The sequence below is a fragment of the Falco naumanni genome, chromosome 5, assembly GCF_017639655.2.
Source record: "Falco naumanni isolate bFalNau1 chromosome 5, bFalNau1.pat, whole genome shotgun sequence".
NCBI lineage: Eukaryota > Metazoa > Chordata > Aves > Falconiformes > Falconidae > Falco > Falco naumanni.
The window spans coordinates 60,780,408-60,798,292 of record NC_054058.1 but is presented as its reverse complement, the minus strand read 5'-3'; the positions used below and the strand labels follow the sequence as shown (position 1 = coordinate 60,798,292).

At 36.5% G+C, this 17,885-nt stretch overlaps 1 protein-coding gene across 4 annotated transcripts in view; it reads right to left on the bottom strand.

Moving 5' to 3' along the window:
• Positions 1-17,885, bottom strand: part of NAV3 (neuron navigator 3) — a 273,383-nt gene that overhangs the window by 25,297 nt on the left and 230,201 nt on the right. For all 4 annotated transcript variants that reach the window (XM_040596077.1, XM_040596078.1, XM_040596079.1 and 1 more), the window contains 5 exons: positions 15,110-15,133; positions 12,728-12,805; positions 4,221-4,304; positions 2,490-2,601; positions 1,070-1,191 (listed from right to left, as the gene is read on the bottom strand). In XM_040596077.1, the coding sequence (XP_040452011.1) occupies positions 1,070-1,191; positions 2,490-2,601; positions 4,221-4,304; positions 12,728-12,805; positions 15,110-15,133 (420 nt within the window). The remainder of the gene's footprint in view (positions 1-1,069; positions 1,192-2,489; positions 2,602-4,220; positions 4,305-12,727; positions 12,806-15,109; positions 15,134-17,885) is intronic.

Genomic DNA, 17,885 nt, shown 5'->3' with positions numbered 1-17,885 from the left:
TGCAGTGAATTTTAACTAACCCATTTGTTGATACCTTTGTCTAATTACAGAAGTTGTTCATCTTTTTGTTGTGGGTTTTTGGTTTTATTTTCAGAAAGTTATTCTGATTAAAATTGTATAGAACTCAATGGCAAACTGGTTCCTCTATAAAAAATGAGGTATTCAAACATTATTTTCATGATATAATTGGAGAGCGGGGAGTGTGACCACGGATCAGAGAAACATTATATAAGTTCTTTCCAGCTCATGATATCTAAAAAGAAAGAAATGGATTTTGGCTACACTCCCCCTTTCTGTAGTCTAAACTTTGAGATTAAAATGAATAGAGACAAACTGAGAAGACATACAGGATAATCTGTTTTTAGAAGGTATAAAAGCCTACTGCCAAAATAAATAGCAATCATGCCACGATAGGGTTCTTTATAGATGCATGCCAAATTTTCCATGGTTTATATTCACCTCACTTCCTCTAGAGTTCACCTTGCAGAAACATGAAAGAGTGTGGAATTACAAATCAAGGGAATGAAGGCTGATCAGTATTTTAAAACAAATGTTTACGCAGGTAATATTTTTAAAACAACAAAAACATATTTTCTGATTATTTACTGAAAGTATTTGATTAAACCCTTTAGGACTATGTGGTATTTGTGTGTTCCAGCTGAGAAGCATCTTAATTTCTTTAAATACTCTACTACTTTTACATGAGAGTTCTTAACAGATTTGAAGTCCCTTCATAGCTGGGTAACATATCTGAGTCAAGCCTTTGAATCAAACTATGACTGAAGAAAAATCAAACAGGGTTTTAATGCGGCCCAGAGATGGTTTTGGTCACAACAGCTATTGTGATTTTTGTTTTTTTTTAAATTATCTTGGCTTATACAAATAATTCCCCACTGATATTCAACAATTCTTAGTTTGCTGGTAGCATCACAGTATTGATACATGAGAATTGCTTCATATCCATCTGGCCCCACAAGAATATTGTAGATTAAATGGACAGTTGTACTACTCAGGCACTAGGAAATGACTTAATAGCTAAAAATTAGGTTTAAACCTGCTGAGTACTTACCCAGTTTTTCTTTTTCTTTTTCTTGGAATCAGCGTCATTACCACTGCCAATGCTTGAATGGCTTGTAGCACTGTTGATGCTGGAAACACTTTCTGAAGAATGTTGCCGCCTTATACGTAAATCTAAAGGAAAGAAATTACCGTGAAATCCATCTCTCTCTGTTTCAATATAATAATCATTCTTGTATTTATGTGGCATCTTCCTCCTCAAAGGGAGCCTAAAGGAACATAGATGGCACTGATGTTTGCAGTGGCTTGGACTCAAGCTATTGCAGTCTTTGAGAAACCACATGGGGGTCAGTGGGGATACAATTAGGCCAACAGTTAGGAGCTTCTCCAAACTGGGGTCTTTTGGGCACGAAGGCAATGACCCTGCACAGCAATCTGTGCGGTTTCTGTTACAGATAGATTGATTACTTGACTTGTTACTATCACATATACCACAGTTATTTTTGTCAGTATAGGCACTACTTGACTTGTAGCAGGCCTAATCAGCGTGCAGATGCTACCTTCTAAAATACCATGATGGAAGTAAGCAGGCAGGATTTCATTAAAAATGAATGAAATGAAATAACAAAGTGGAAAATGTTAGAAATGGTTGGTGAAGCTTCTGAGTTTCAATTTCTTAAAAGTGTCTGATAATTATTTCTTAATCACTGGAAAATATTCTTGCAGACCATACCTACTAATAACAAGGGAAATTACCTTTTAGATTATTTTTTACTTCCTAGAAATTAGTTTTGCTATACTCAAGTCGTGCAATGAAATGACGTTAAAGAAAACATCTAAATAACAACCTCTTTAAAGAAAGAACAACGACACTCTCAAAACTGAATGCTGCCATTATTTTTTTTCTTCAATTAATTCCTTTGCTGTTGCTTATCAACAGGCACTTTTGAAGTATGTATTTATCATGTGCTATCTGCCTAACTGCAATGACAAATTAATTCAGAATCTGGAATTTAAAATGCTTGTTTTCGGCACTGATTTAGCACCTTGTGAAAGAGCTGTTGTCAGTCCATCTCTTAACAATGAGTACACCAACTTTCAGAGCAACAACTTACACTGGTTTTCCAAGATATAACCATGTTTCACCATTAGACTTCACTAGCTTCATGGGTGTACTTCAATACATAACTGCAGTGACAGGGTTAACTCTCGGCACCCAGCAATGAATTCCTAGCCACCCAGTTCTAAGAAGAAAAGGCTCCAGGAACTCTGGCAAACAGGAAGCTCGTGCAATGTTTCCAGCTCTGGAAATACCACAAGTATGCCTATCATGCATTGCAGAATGTGCTTGACCTTGTAACAGAGTTCCCAAAATAACAGAAAAATAGTGACTTAGCTTTTCCGCTCCCTGCCCGGCCCCCCCCCCCCCGGGGAGAAACTCTGCATTTATTTTAATAGTGACAAAACCATACCTTTGTGGGTATGATCGGGACCATTCAAGGCTCCTTGAATAGCAGCTTGTGCAGCAGAATTCTGGGCTTTCAGCATTTCAATTGTTTCCCTTAGCTCTATAAGCTCAGATTCCTGTGGGAAGAGCAAAAGGAGCTCAAAGTATATGGCACAAGAACAATGTTTGCCTAAGCTAAAAAAAAAAAGACAAGATAAAAGTGGTCAAACCAAAGTTCATGGGACTGCTTAACATAAGGGCAACAACTAAGTAGAACACACATTTTCTCTGCAAAGTTATTAAACTCAGCTAATGTATTCTTTTGCATTTAATCTATTTAATATGATCATGCTATTTTTAAGGAAAATTAAATATACTTAATAAAGACTAATCCTAAAAGGGTCTAAATTGAACATTCATTATGAAGTTAAGAGAATCACAACAATTTTATTGCAAAAGACAATAAAACCACTTGAATTACATCCTTTAGTATGTAAGGCTACTGTTTAATGGATGAATCTCAACAAGAATTTGCATATTTTTCAAAAGATTTAACTTGCTAAATAATAATTCAATTAAAAAACCACCCTGTTTAATTGCAACTATCCTGCAAGTTGAAGTAAAATTAATCCACTTGGGTGCAGGAAGTTCTGTATTAGAATGCACAGCCAACTCTAATTAAAAAGTAGCTTTTATTACTGCTGCATTAAACCTGCTCTTCCAGCCTGTATTTATATAATGAGGATTAAAGGACTTTAACCTCAACAACAGAGAAAAGAAGGAAAAGAATATGTGCCAGATCTTTTGGGAAAGAAGCTTGGAGATGATCCGTTTAGATGTCGCTGCTTAACCTCTTCCAGAAAGAAAACCTCCTGAGGGAAATTATATTGTAAAATAGTAAAAAGTTTTGATTTTAAGAAAAATCCATTGTGTTTTTTTGCTTAAGGTGAAAAAAAGCAAGCAATACAAATATTTTCTATCCAGTTCACAATGAGTCTCACTGCATTTAATCTGTTGGTGCTCAACCAGACTGTGAAATGTTATTTTTATAGACAGCTACACTAACCGCAGCGGTGACTAACAGCTCTCTGTTCCACAGTATCTTTCACAGTTTGGCTCAAAGAGGCCTTTCCACTTACAGGAAACTGTTCAAAATGAATATGGGCAGAAACCTGCAGAAGTTCAATCCTGAAGGTGCTAAGCAGTCTCTTAATCCTGAGCTTCGTACAAAGGCTCACATTAAATTTACTACCTATCAGGTTTAGATTTTTTCCCCCAATAGTCAAAACAGCACAGTGAAAATCAAAACTGTTTATTCATGATTAGGATACCTAACCTGCATTAACTCTCTGAACGGAGTAATTTTTCTCTGCTTAAAGTTCTTCCCTTCCCCTAATTCTATTATTCTGACACTGTGGCAGACTGGAATGAAGCACTCCAGCAGGTTATGATCAGTCTTTGTTACAGGATCTTTCGGTATGGATTAAACCTAGAGTCACATATGTTTTAATTAAAATCTGGAAATGAAAGATTTTATCTACAAACTGTTCAATGATATTGTCTGCATAAACCTGATGCTGCACAGTTTAATTCTCCTGGAGCTTTATGAAGATTTGATCACAACGGCCATTAAAGAAAGATCTGTCTGTCTTATTGTTACAGCTGTCCCTGTTCCCTTTCAGTGTTTTTTAAACAAAACTCCAATATAATCTGCTGACTGTTTTCTACATTAAAGCATCTGCATTGGTAAATGTACCTTTTGTTCAGCTGTCATTGTTAGACTTTGCAATCGGCCGGTCATATTTCCCAAGCTTTTTTCGAAAGCTGCTACTAGATGAGCCTGTGAAAGAAACAGAACACAACACTCGTCATGACAATGGGACAATTTTCCCAGATCTATTTTGGTTTTTAAAATATTTTTTCCCTTCCATTTTCATCTTCTCCAGCTCTTTTCTATTAGTTTTAAACTCAGACTGAGCTAACTTGGATAACTGAAGCAGCCAAGTGAGCCCAGTGTTCCTCTGGCTTCTTTAGCCCCCTAAGAGATTAGCTCAGGTATCTCTGCCTGGAAATGAATTATGGATTTAATGCCCTGCTTTTGGTTTACTGATATATTGGCCAACAGAAATCTGCTCCCAAATGGAACTCCAGGAACAATTATTTTCAATTACTGAACAGGATTCAAGTACTTTATCTTAAAAGGTAAGTTTTAACCTCACAAATAAAATACTTCAGAGGAATCCTGAGACTCAAATAAAAAAAATCACAGTTTTATAAAAGGTCATTGCTTAGTCTATTCATCTTGTATTGATTATATATGTATGTGTTGTGTGTATAAAAGTAATAAAAATATATAAAGTATAAATATAGTATGTATACAGGTGTGCAAACACATATATAAAAGATAATCTTGAAAACTTGAAGTCTTACTTCTGAAAAGGAAAAATAATAAAGTTGAAACTGATTAAAAGATCATAAAAATTAAAGCTTCATTTTATTTTCTAACAACATTCACCCTATACACCACGCAAGCAACATTTATTCAAACAATGCATCAACTCTTCATTGGTTTTAACTGACACGGAGCTTTGTAGGCAAAGAAGGGCGAGGAGCATAAAGAAAACAAGCTAAGCCAGTTTGCACAACTAAGGGAAAGTAAGAATTTATTTTTTATGAAATTTCATAAAATTATATCCACTCCTCTCACATCACCAAACAGTAAAAGCAGAAGGAAATATTTATTTTCTCTTTACCATCTCAAAAGTGGTAATAGGCAAAGCTTTCAAACACAGGCACTACAACACACTTGGAAATATATCTCACAAACAACATAAAAATATGCACAAATGGATTAACTGAGCTTCCTCACCAAGAAAATTTATTTTTTATTATAGCAGTACAGGCACACTAAATGCCTGGCAAATTTTCCAGTTACAGATTTGCATGCTTGTACAAGCATAAGTGAAATTGTTGAAATGTATGTTGTACTGAATCTGAGGTATAATCAGAAAAAGACATAGTCCCAAAAGGATTCTGTTATGCACTTTAGGAGAAGGAAAAGAGCTTCTTGCCACCTTGCTATGTGTATTATTTCTCAAACATAAAAAAGGTTATCACATATATATAATAGTGGCCCACTTCTGTGTCTCCACTTCAGAGCTGTTACACTGTTGAGCAGCTTTTGAGTTTTCTAAACCATTTTAGATTGCTATAAACGTTTCATTATCTTGTAAACTACTTATTTTTTACTTATTAAACTTACTACAGGTTTACTCCTTATAGATTATATTATTAGTAAATAATTTATTTAATTACTTATGGGTATAGTGGTCAATATGCCTGCTTTCTGCATCTACAGGGATATCTTAGGGATAATTCTTTTGGTAAAAGAACGTACGCCAGGGAGTAACTTTTGATAAACATGAGACTAGATACATAAGCAATTTCTTAAGGATTAATTAGTAATTGTGGATATCCCTATTTTAACATTTTTAACTTAGGCTATATTCTTGAAGTTACAATTTTAAATAAAGTGTACCTGGAATATGTGTCAAATGCACCTTTGAGACGTGTTCATTGATGTGAAATTATTCTAGCTTGTTCAGAAAATACAGCCTTTGGTTGTTGTCACTACTCTAGTCCTCTGAGAAGACAAATGTAACTAGTTTTAAACTCCCTTTTACACTCTGATAATTAGGTACATAGTAATAATTTCCAGACTAATTTATAGCATTTTAATTCCAAAGATGATGACCACTGACCCAGAACACAATCGGAGACAAAGTAGATGCACTACCACAGAATTATAGCCAAATATCTCCTCATTACAAGTGTTTAACAGGAAACTAATGGAGCTCACTGTTCCCTGCCTCATAAAAAATTCTATGGCTTGGCTGATGGCCCGTGGTTCTGCTTTACCATGAGAATAACAATGGGGCCTGAGGGCTTGAAAAGAGGAATAATTTGCTTAATTATGCATTGCTTTTGTCCGTTTCTCACAATTAGACTGTGATAACCACAGTTATTTTGTACCTAACTATGCATATTTGTGCAAAGTTATTTTCCTGTTCCATAGCTACAACTTCAGCTTATATTGTACATGAATAAACCACGAGGAACTTACAGGAAAAATTAAGAAGTAAAAAAGCATCATTAAAAATGTCATGAAAGGTCACTAAAACCATTAAGCTATTGTCTGATAGTCTGTAGAGAAAGAGCCATGTCACAACTATGGATTCTTACTAAAATTTGGCCTGTGATAGAGTTCATTACCTTCTTGGAGTAGCACACTAAATTTTTTCCATTATAAATGTAATTGGATCAAGATGATGGAACCTTCCTAACTCATTTGAGGTGAAGACTATCAGGTCTTCATTTGCTAATAATAAAGAAATATAATTCAAAGGCCCATCAACTGAAAACTATTAAAGAAAACTCCTTCAATCACATAGTTCATTACTTTAAATGTTTATTACAACAGAATACTCTTCTATTAAATAGAAAGTATCAATTTAACATTCAGAGTAATAAACTGTGCTGTGGTGACTTTCCCCATGGTAGCAAATGTTTATTCAGCAGTCTAGGGAACTCCTGCTTGTTTAAATCTTATGCAGATTTGTCCCAAAAGAAATACTATGTAATGAAATAAGAAGTTAGCTTGAAAAAAGCGAGATTACCAGTATATTTATATGTGTGTGTAAGTATGCATAAAACATATGTACATATATCTTCCCATTTAAGATGCATTTAAATAGTGAAATGCAAAATAATTCAGAAAAGAAAAAACATTGAAACAAATAGAAAGAAGTTACTGGGACTTTAATAATGTGCATTAGAAATTATAAATTCTAATTGGAAACTTCTTTTACATTTATAAATTTGGTAATTGGTTTTGATTGGATCAGTAATCCTCAGTTTCTGGGGGTTATTTACTTTATCCAACAGGATCCATTCTTTGATTCTCATAAAAATATTTAGGAATAGAATTTTTTTTAAAGTTACAGCTAATTCCTCACACCTCAGAAATCTCTGCATTAGATTCAGTAGCTTCATTCATGGCATACATCATTTGTATACTATAACAAATAGCCTGAATACTGCATGTGCTTTAGATAGCACTTATTCTAAAGTAAAATTATATCTTCACAACCAAATGCAGCATTTGTCCTTGGACTTAGACATACTGAAATTAGAGTTAAGTAACTGGGCATTACCAGAAGTATGCCTACTACTACCAAAATATATCGATCCTTAACATGATATACACATTAGATACACAGATAATGTACAGCTCTTACTCTGTAGATCCATCAGATACAGATTAATTTTGACTTCTATTAACGTGTGAAATTCCCATTGGAAATAGTCAGAGATATATGCTCAGGGAATGATTTCAGTGCTAAAATGACGGATGTGATTTTAAACATTTCCTTCTTAGTAAATGATCCCAGCCAGAAAAACCCCAAATACATCAGCTCTTAGGTTTACATCCCATCCTGAACATGACACTGGCATATTCAAAGACTATCTGCCGACACACTTTGAGATTTTACCTGTGGCGTTCAGGTTTATAAAACAAAGGTAAATAAATAAATTTCCTCCCACCTGACACGGCTGAATGAAAGGAGGTGTGAGAGGCCAGAAGGGATCGGGCTGACTGCAAGAAGCAACTGTACATCTGTTGACCTTTTCTGTTCGCCGCCTGCTATTATCTTGTTTGGCTGTAGGATAGTGGTTCAGAGCTGGCCAAACAAGAGCATTAGCCAGCGAACCCCCTCTGCTTTCTACTGGCATCCTGGGTCTACTACAGTTTGCAAGCATGCACCCTTCAGCTTTATACAGTACAAAGCACTGATCAAAGTCCCTCTGAACAGGCTGGGTTCAGGCTGCTCGCTGGAATTTGAGCCCTTGTCAGTCACATTGGAAGTCTTCTGGTTGGACACTTTCTGCACTGAAAACAGGCCCTTTCTTAATTAGTGTTGAGATTTGCCCTTCAGCAACATCAGAATAGGCACCAGGGAAAAGCTAGAATTTCAGGAAAAAAATTGTAAATTAAGCATCCAAACAACAGCTGGGCCCTGCTTGAATTTAATCATATGCAAGCAAAACACTTAGGGGTTAATCAAATGAAATAAACTGGTGAAATCAACCATAGTTCTTGAATCCAGCCAACAAAACCTGAATAATAAATGAAACCAAATAAGAAAAGTCTTCACGGAGGTTTTCAAAATGCCTAGGAAAATGATACAAATTCCAGCTGACAGATTCTGATATAAAATAATATATCAAGCAAAGGCTTGATGAAACAGTTCAAATTTCAGCCTGAAAGTCTTTTAATGACACCTGTTCTACTGTCACCATCAGTCTTTTGTGGTGAAGCCAAGAAAGGCATGAATAGGGTTGAAATGAGATTAATAAGATGCTCTTTTTTTCACTCACGTACAATACTTTTGCTCAGTTCTACAAAGGGAAATGGTAACAAAAAATTCAAGCCCAAGATGAACTGTGAGGGAACAAGGTTTCTGGCTACTAATAGTTTCCTTCTCCACACCTCAGTGAGGAAAAAAGCGCTGTCTATTTTGAGACACTGAAAGTATGGAAATTTGGAGGAGCTTAGGACTATGGCTTAGATGAATGCTTTTATAGTAAAGGAATCAGAAAGGATGGAGTAACTTTCTGGTCAGCAAAGGCACTGCAGAAGATACTCTGTTCACACAGTTCTCTGCCTGCCAGAGGTGGATGTATCTACAGATAAGACAGGCAGTGATCAAATCTCTTTCTGCATTAGACTTACTGTTTGTTCAGGTTTTAGCCTACTGGCATGCAAACGTGACTCAAAACGAGGGTCACAGTAGTATTATCCATTTAGAGAGTAAAACATTATTTTGATTTCTTCTCTGAGGATAAATTCCAGTTTCTGTGTTTAGGACTATTTCTCCTTTAAATGTCAAGGGCTGGTGAAGCATGTCTCTTAGGTTAGGAGATATATGATAAATGAATACATGCAAATAAATCATTGCTAAGATAGTACAGGTTCATGAAAATTAGCCCACCTGGGTTTTTCATAAGTTTTTCCAATTAAATCAAGAATTTGTTAGTTACTCTCATAATTTTCATGAGAAGTATATAATCCCTAGCATTTAAATATCAATTCTGTATTTAGACTAAGTTTCAGAGATCATATCACAATTAAAAGGCTGCATATACACTCTGGTTTTGAGCTGGATTCCATCCCTAGGTGTTCATAGAATTTATTTACATAAAGCGCTCAAGGGACTGACAGAATTAGTACATCTTTAAGCACCCCGTTTTGATCCTTTGGACTTATGTGGAAGAGGTGTTTTAATACTTCACATCTTCTGTACCAGAAATAGCAGAGAATGATCTCACAACCAGGTTTATTGTGAAATACTTTTCAATTTTTGTATTTGTCAAGTACGTATCTCATGACGGTATCCCAAAAATATTTACTTATCTAGTAATATCTACTTTTCTTTTAAGATTGTATTCATTGTGAAGATGTCTAAATCCCTTCTTTATGCCTGGAGAATTTGAAGCCTCGAAGTTCCATTCTCCTGACAAGTTTAATTTTGAGGGAATTTCCACATGCTGGGGATATGGAAAAAGGAAAGGTTTCTCTGGTACCATTTAAACATCCCATGTGCTAAAAGGATCAGCTTTAGGGTTGTTTCTAGGTTTAAAGAGTGTCTCCATGGAGATGGATTAGAAGGTGAGTGACGCAGTCAAAAGAACATAATTAAATTAACCTTTATACAACATGCAGCATGCATACATGCATATACGTATATGCATACAAGCACATAGAGGTTTACAAATGTGGTACTTCTGGATAGGTAAAACCAGATGCACACATACACATTTTTTAACTGTCCTGTTGAAAACTGTTACCAATTGGATCAGTAGAAAAGCTACAGGCATTCTTACTAGGTGTTCAGAATTCCAGAGGTAGCACATGGGACCACAACCCCAACCAATACAACGTGAGTTATACAGATTAAATCAAATTTATTTCTCACCCATGCAGCAGATTGAGTGAAAACCAAGACAATATGTAACTATCCATTTTTAGCTTAACTCAGTTTCCTTGAAATATGGACCAAATCTAATTGTGACTTGGAGCTGACTTCAAAAATTTGCCTAGAATAGGTAATGTTAGTAGAAACCAGTCTGTATGGTTTTACTCCACACAAAGGAATACTGGCCAGAGACATAGCCAATGATTTCTGAATACCACTGGGGAGAGACTGGACATAATTTGCTCAAACAAACCAAACAATGGCCTCTCTGCCTGAGCTGCAGAGCAGAATGCCCTGCCACCCTCACTCTGTTGCACATGTTGTTGTATGGTAGACCACAGCATTGCCGGGGTGACTGGAAAAGGATGGAGACTAGACAGAGTCATCTTTCAACTCTACTGTTCAACACATCAGCAAGAAGGAATATGATGGTGTTTCCTGTTCAGAGCTAGCCGAAGGAAAGAAGGGCAAACTGTTTTTCTGCCTGCAGAATAAAGTGAGGAACAGTGCCAAGAGCCTGAGTTACCACCGTCAGAGTCAATTCCACCAGCTTTAGAACAGACACTGAACACAGACAAAAAATTTAGTCTTACTGATGTGGTACCCCTGCTCAGAATCACCAAATGGTTTGGGTTATGAGGGATCTTTAAAGATCACCTAGTCCAAGCCTCCTGGCTGCAGGCAGGGACATCTTTCACTAGACCAGGGGCTTGCAGGAATCAAGATGACTCCTCTGGATAACACCAGTTGCTGCTGTGTGGCATTAACAAGGCACTCAGAGTGGATGTGGGGATGTCTGTGATTGTGCACAAGCCCAGCCACAGCCCACCTCCCTGTGCTCCGCACAGCAAGGCAGAGCTGCTGCAGCCCCGTGCTCTTGGTGGAAAGTGCCCTGTGAAAAACAACAGACTTGTCAGTAAACATGACTACCCAAGGCATGCTGGCTTAGCTCTTCTGACCTCTTGGTGTTGGTTTCAGTTTGTTGCTTTAATGATGGGTGAGTGAAGAACTGCCCAACCTGGCAAAGATGAAGATCAGTATCTAAAATATATGAGTGAAGGAACCCCATACCCAGGATAAGCATGCTGGCTATAAATTCCCAAATGAATAAGTCAACCCAGAATCTAGCTTTTCAGCTTACAAACATGCAGGACTCCAATATTGCCTGTTTCACCAGCTAAGAACAATGAACAAACTGGCAAACCCTACCACTACAGAGGCACTAATACCTACAGGTGTTCTGCAGCCACCTGAACAGAGCAGAAAGTGCTAAGGTAGCTCTTTGACATTTCGACATGTGGCAGTCCTAAGAGACTATGCAGCTTTCACACTAGAGATTATTTTCTCACAACATGAAAATAGTACTACTACACCGACTGAAATGATTTATTGAAAAATATGGCAGTATTTATAGATCGAAACACTCATTACATCTACTTTACAAAGAAAGGCACTATGTTGCTTGCCAAAGACATCAGGAAACTGCTTTATTGAAATACAAAATGATGCTCTCTTGTAACTGCATCTCAACTTTCCTTGGGAATGGTAACTGTAGTTATATCCTGCATTGATTTAAAAATCACTATAAAACAGATTGTTTGGTAACTATCCAGTAACTTCATCTGAAACCATAGTAACCAGACAGGACTGTAGCTCACATTCCCTATCTGGCATTATTTTCTGATAACATGTTCAATAACTCATGTTACCAGTATGTGACAATTGGAAGGAACACCAGGGAGCTCTCTGTGAAATAGCTGTTTCCACTAGTTATATATCAGCAGTTACTGTAGTGTATGAATTCTATAAACAATCATATACTGTGCTTCCTCCCACATCTATCTGCATTTTGTAGAATTTATCTTTTCAAAATGAAACTATAATGAATTCTATCAGAATATGTAATTTGCATCCTTTCTTTTGTTGTGTCTCCTTACTTTTGGCTTTTTTTTTTTTTTTTTAATTAATTCTTAGTCAAAAGTGAAACTGAACTGGGTAGGACTGTTGTCACATCCAAAGTGTGGAAACTCTTTTCCATTTCCACTGTGTCTGATTACAAGATTTCTTTTGCTTGAAGCTGAGGTAATATAGATATTTAATGAAATAAATAATTTGAAAAACACCAAAATAAATTAATAGTAAAAGTCTCCCTGAACATGTGCAGAGTAAGAGCTATTAGCCAATCTGATAATGTGTTCTTTGATACAAGAAAAGCAAAAATACTTACATTTGCTGAAAGTTGAGATGTAAGGGTAGCAACTTTCTCTTGTGATGCAACCAGCTCTCTCCGTAGTTTCTGAATTTGCTAGGAAAAAAAAAAAAAAAAAAAAAAAGACTGCTGTCAGTATTTCAGCAATTTCCTTTTGTTGTGAGTTTTTTGGTTTGTTTTCTTAAGAGATTGCTAATAGGTTTACGATGTCTTAGTTTCACATTTTGATCTCAGAACTATTCAGAAATACAGATTATTAAAGCTGGCACTTAGGGCTGCTCCAACTGTTTTGTTTGCACTTAACCATCATATGAGCTAGGATCCTCGTTAAGGGAGCACTTATGGGCAATGCTTAATTACCTCATATGTACAATCCTCTGTTTGCACATGTAAGTGTCATGTTATTTTACCAAATCCCAAAAGTTCCAAACATATCCTTAGTGCAGTCAAGGGTAGGAGCCCTGGATGAGCCCTGAGATTATGAAACATGAATGAATTCGGGTGAGGTTCACAGTGTCTGACTGTAGACATGATACAACTGACATATGTTAAGTACCTACATTAAACTCTGATAAAGTGTCAAAAAAGTGCTCCCCCACTGCCTGGCACGGAGAAGGTTTTGATGACTACCTCAGACACAGATTTTTCCTTTATGGATGTCTAAAGTTAGATGAGGTACAGTAATTTATTTTTTTTCTCTAACACAATACTTCCTACAGTCCCTGTGATTCAAACATGCAGCCTCTTTAAAACTTACATACTATTCAAAAACTTGCTTGCCAACTTAAAAAAAATAAAGGTAGCTTTAAATGAGCTTGTTGACATGAAAATAAACTTAAATGTATCCTTTAATGAAAAACAGAGTCCTTAAAAAAAAAACCACATTACTGCTAGGATAGATAACTAGCATGAAGCTTGCGCATCATTTTAAGCTCATTTAATGCTATTTGAGATCTTACAGGGACTCCAGGCACCGCAACAAACTTAAACACAGCATAGAGTTTCACTTTGAAACCTCTTTCATATTCACGCATAAAAGAAATTATTCCAGACTAGGGAAGTAAAATGTCTAAAACTAGCCTAGGAAAGGAAGCACGTAACATTCACTAGTAAAGGCTATTGCAGTACTTTAATTTTATGACTCCCATAAAAACCAACAGGGAATACTGCACAAGCTTTAACAATGAACAAGTGCTTGTACATCTACAATACAAAAATAGCTAGGTCATTTACACTAGCTCAGAGCAAAGGAGACCGATTATTGAGCTCTTCTCCATCCCGGACTGCCATTTTTCTTTTCCCAAGTTTTCTCTTTGGTTTTAAGTAGCAACTATTTGACCTTCCTGCTTAAGCTATGCTTTCATCATATTCCTGCAACTATACAAAGTTAGTTTTCATGAACTGCTATCCAACACCTCCTGCAAGAGCAGCACAAAGGAGACCTAGATACTGAGAAAACATCATGTAGAAATACACAGGAAAGAAATGTTGTTTCACCTCAATGAAATGAGGAATTGTCATTTACACTACTGAGCTGTGGCATGCTTTTTAACTCTTGCTTTAACCTTCAGAGAAAGGAGCTTAGAAAATTCAGTTAGAAATTATACTGAAATATACTATGGCAAGTAAGAATATGCTTATTTGTTCAACTTCCTCAAAACATATTTTAATTGACTTTTTTCTGATTAGAGTAGCAAAGAATAGGAGCAGCATAAATGCAGGAGTTGGAAGGCACGTAGCTCTGTGAAGTGGAAGTGCACCCATTGGTGCTGCATTGTATTCCTGCTACTCCTTGGTGCCCTTTTAATACAACCAGGGCTTCATTTTGAGAAAGGCTGTAATTGTATCCAGCTGCTGACCCAGGCTTGTAACCCATTCTTATACACTGTGAGGAGAAAGAAGCTGTTTTCCACGTCAGATTTGATTTATATCTGAAATCAATCTGCATTGCTCTGAAATCCATCAAAGTGGTCAGTTTCAGAAATTTAATATAATGCAAAATGTAAGGCAGAGAAGTTCAAAGCGAGCATTTGAAGGTTTTTTCTCCTCAAAAGGCAGCACATTACCTTGAATTGCACAGTCCCTTAGATCCAGTACAGAGCGGTATTAAATCTGAAATCAGACGTACCTCAACTCCACTCAGAAACCCGATTCTAATCAATTCTTTTCACCTTTTCAGAACATCAGCCAGAAGGAATTCTTCAGCACAATGCTAAGAACACACCTTCTAGTGCACTAGAAGCTGCATCAGCTTTTTACCAATACTTCTTAAAAAATTGTGCAAAGACACAGGGTGTTATGTTCCCCAGCGACTCAGTAGTTTAGCCATAGCATTTAAATAATAAACTTCAAAATAATATAATGCAATACATAAATATAAAAATGAAGAAAAGTTCTTACCTCTGAATGTGCCTTTTCTTCTGCCTGAAAGAAAACAAAGAAGAAATGGCTTAGAAGCAGTGTGTAACATAATTGCGGTAATAGAAAATAAAAGCCAGCTACACTGAAGTGAAATGAATAGCTTCACGGATCCATTACATTTAAGGAAGGTATGCAGTAAAAACAATAAATGGAATTCTTTTCAACTTACTTGGCAAGCTGAAACCCCAAAGAGTTTGCCAGCATACTGACAACATGAAACAGTGGATAAAGGGAGAACAGGAACAGAACTGCAGAAACTGCAGCTACATTTCTAAGATACAAAGAAAATTTGCTATGCTGTCACTGCATGGACCTCACTGTTACCCGCAAACTTTTACACCATAATGGTTATTATGGCTCCTGGAAATATATTTGTTTTACGATATACCAAGCAATATTCCTAATAGACTAATCCCTATTAAGAAAAGTTGACAGCATACCCGTAAAATATGTGGGAGGAAGGTGAGGAGAGAGGGCTACAGGCACTTTAAAGTAATTTCTTCTATGCTAAGTACTGACCAAAATATTAAGGGCTCTGAAGGCATGTTAAAGTTTCAGCTTAAATTTGCTAATAATATTTAAAAATTTTAGATGTTTTCCATGTTGTTATGTATTATGTCACATAATGATGCTATTTACACAGCAGTCTTCAAAAAGCCAAGAAACTAAATCATTGCAAGGCAAACCTTTAACAGTCACTATATTTGTAGGCATGTGAATAGTCTAATTTAGGAGCAATTTCATGGATAGAGAAATCTTGCTTCAGTGGGATCCAAACAGAAAGGAATGGTGTGCCATAAGAGAGGAACTCTTCCATAACATAAAATCAATTGATGTACTGGAAATCAATCCACCCCGTGATCTGAGGTGGCCCAAGCTCAGAGAAGCAGTCTCAAGTTGGATGGAAGAGAAATAAGCAGTAAAAGGAAGATGCGGGTGGAAGAATCATCTATAAAAAACACTAGAAAGGCTAAGAAAACCTAACGTAAGAGTTCCTCGGAAGAATCCCTGACATCAGGCAGTATCTGTGTTATTGCAAAGTAATATAGCTGCTTTTTTAAGCCTGTATTAGGCACAAATTCTGTGCTGTTAGAATTTTAATAATTTATTATAGAAATATTTTCTTTACCTGGTGTAGGGGGAGAAGACTTTTCGAAATTGCTCTTTCCATACATACTTATCTGTTAACAGTCTCTGAAAAGACTGGAATGTTTCCCTGTGCAACACTTAGAACTGCTCTTGGCTGAAACTACTGTAATACCTAATACATCACTACATGGGAATCATTTAATATAACAATTGTTTTATTTGCCAGCACTGATGTGACACACATACTGATACTAACTTTCTGATCTATGTTCACTAAAAGGGTATCTGCCTACAGGAAAAAATGAAATTCTGTTCTCATTGTTACCTCAAACAGGCAGTGCCTGAAAAGTCACGAAGGGATCAAGAAAGACGTTGTCCCCTTATGAATTCTACCGTGCCAAGAAAAGCAAAAAACCCTAAAAATTTAGGGTTGGTGAACTTTCTTGAAATTACCATGTGCGGATGGGTCTTCATCCTTAGCTGACTGGCCCCTGCTGATGAAGGCAGTGCTACCTGTTGTTACACTTGTTACAAGGGAGCGTTGCCTTTCTCCCAGGGTTCAGAGAGCTGGCTCCAACAAGTCAGCTTTTGTGGACAGTGGCAGAAGTAAATGAAAGAACAGGCCTCCAGGTATACTATCAACTTAAAAAATAAAATCTGACAAGCAAAATACATCTGAGCAGTTTTTACTGAAGAGTTTACACTGACACCATTGTAACCTGCCACTCAGCCATTGGTTCAAAAGGCTCTAAAAGAAAATACTTCTTTTTCTCCCTCTACTTCCCCATCATATCCATGCATCCCATCCTCATAAGGATTATTTTTTTCTTTTTTTGAAGACTTAAAATATTAACATGCAAATGACATGTCCTTACACATCTCCTTTGAGCTTGGCTTAGCATAGTTAATGAAGTCTAGGGATTCTAAGTATAGCTAATGCTGAAAGTCAGTGCAAGAAATATAGCAATTAACTAAGCATGTGCACATTGCAGTGTCTCACCTACTGAGCAGGAGGAGATTAAAATTAGAGACAACCTATCATAATTTACACTATCACACATCTTTTTCAACTTCTCAGAGAGCTGGATATATTCACAGCCAAAACTGATTCAGTATTTCAACCCTGAAGTCTGCTAAGTCTGTTTACATGGCATACTTTTCTGTGAAACCAAGTGGTTGTCTCTGCACATGCTTATCTCTACAAGCTAGACGGTCAGTCCATTCAAGTAAGTAAAACCCAAATGCAAATCAAGAAGAAAGGCAATACATACAGAAAAGACTACTGAATGTGGAACTTCTGTCTCATTGGACTTATTCATGGAAATGGCAGCAAAGCATGAAATGTCTCTTCTGAATCTCATATTCTAATTCTCAAAGAAACAATCTTCAGAGTATAACTTGAAGATTTTCAGCTATCCTTCGGTATTAATACATAAAGATCTTGATCTTTATTTAGCACTTTGAATCCCTCAGTGATTAGGCTGCAGAAAACCACTATAACCAAGGCTTAAGGCAATGCTTGAGAAAACGGATAAATATATTTGATTGAGATACTTATGCAAAGGAAGCTGATTTAGAATTCCTTCTTAGTAATTTTGGCCTGCTTAAATAAGGTAAAAAAGCTCCTGTTAAGTGACTTACATGTGCCATAACCCTGTGAAATTAT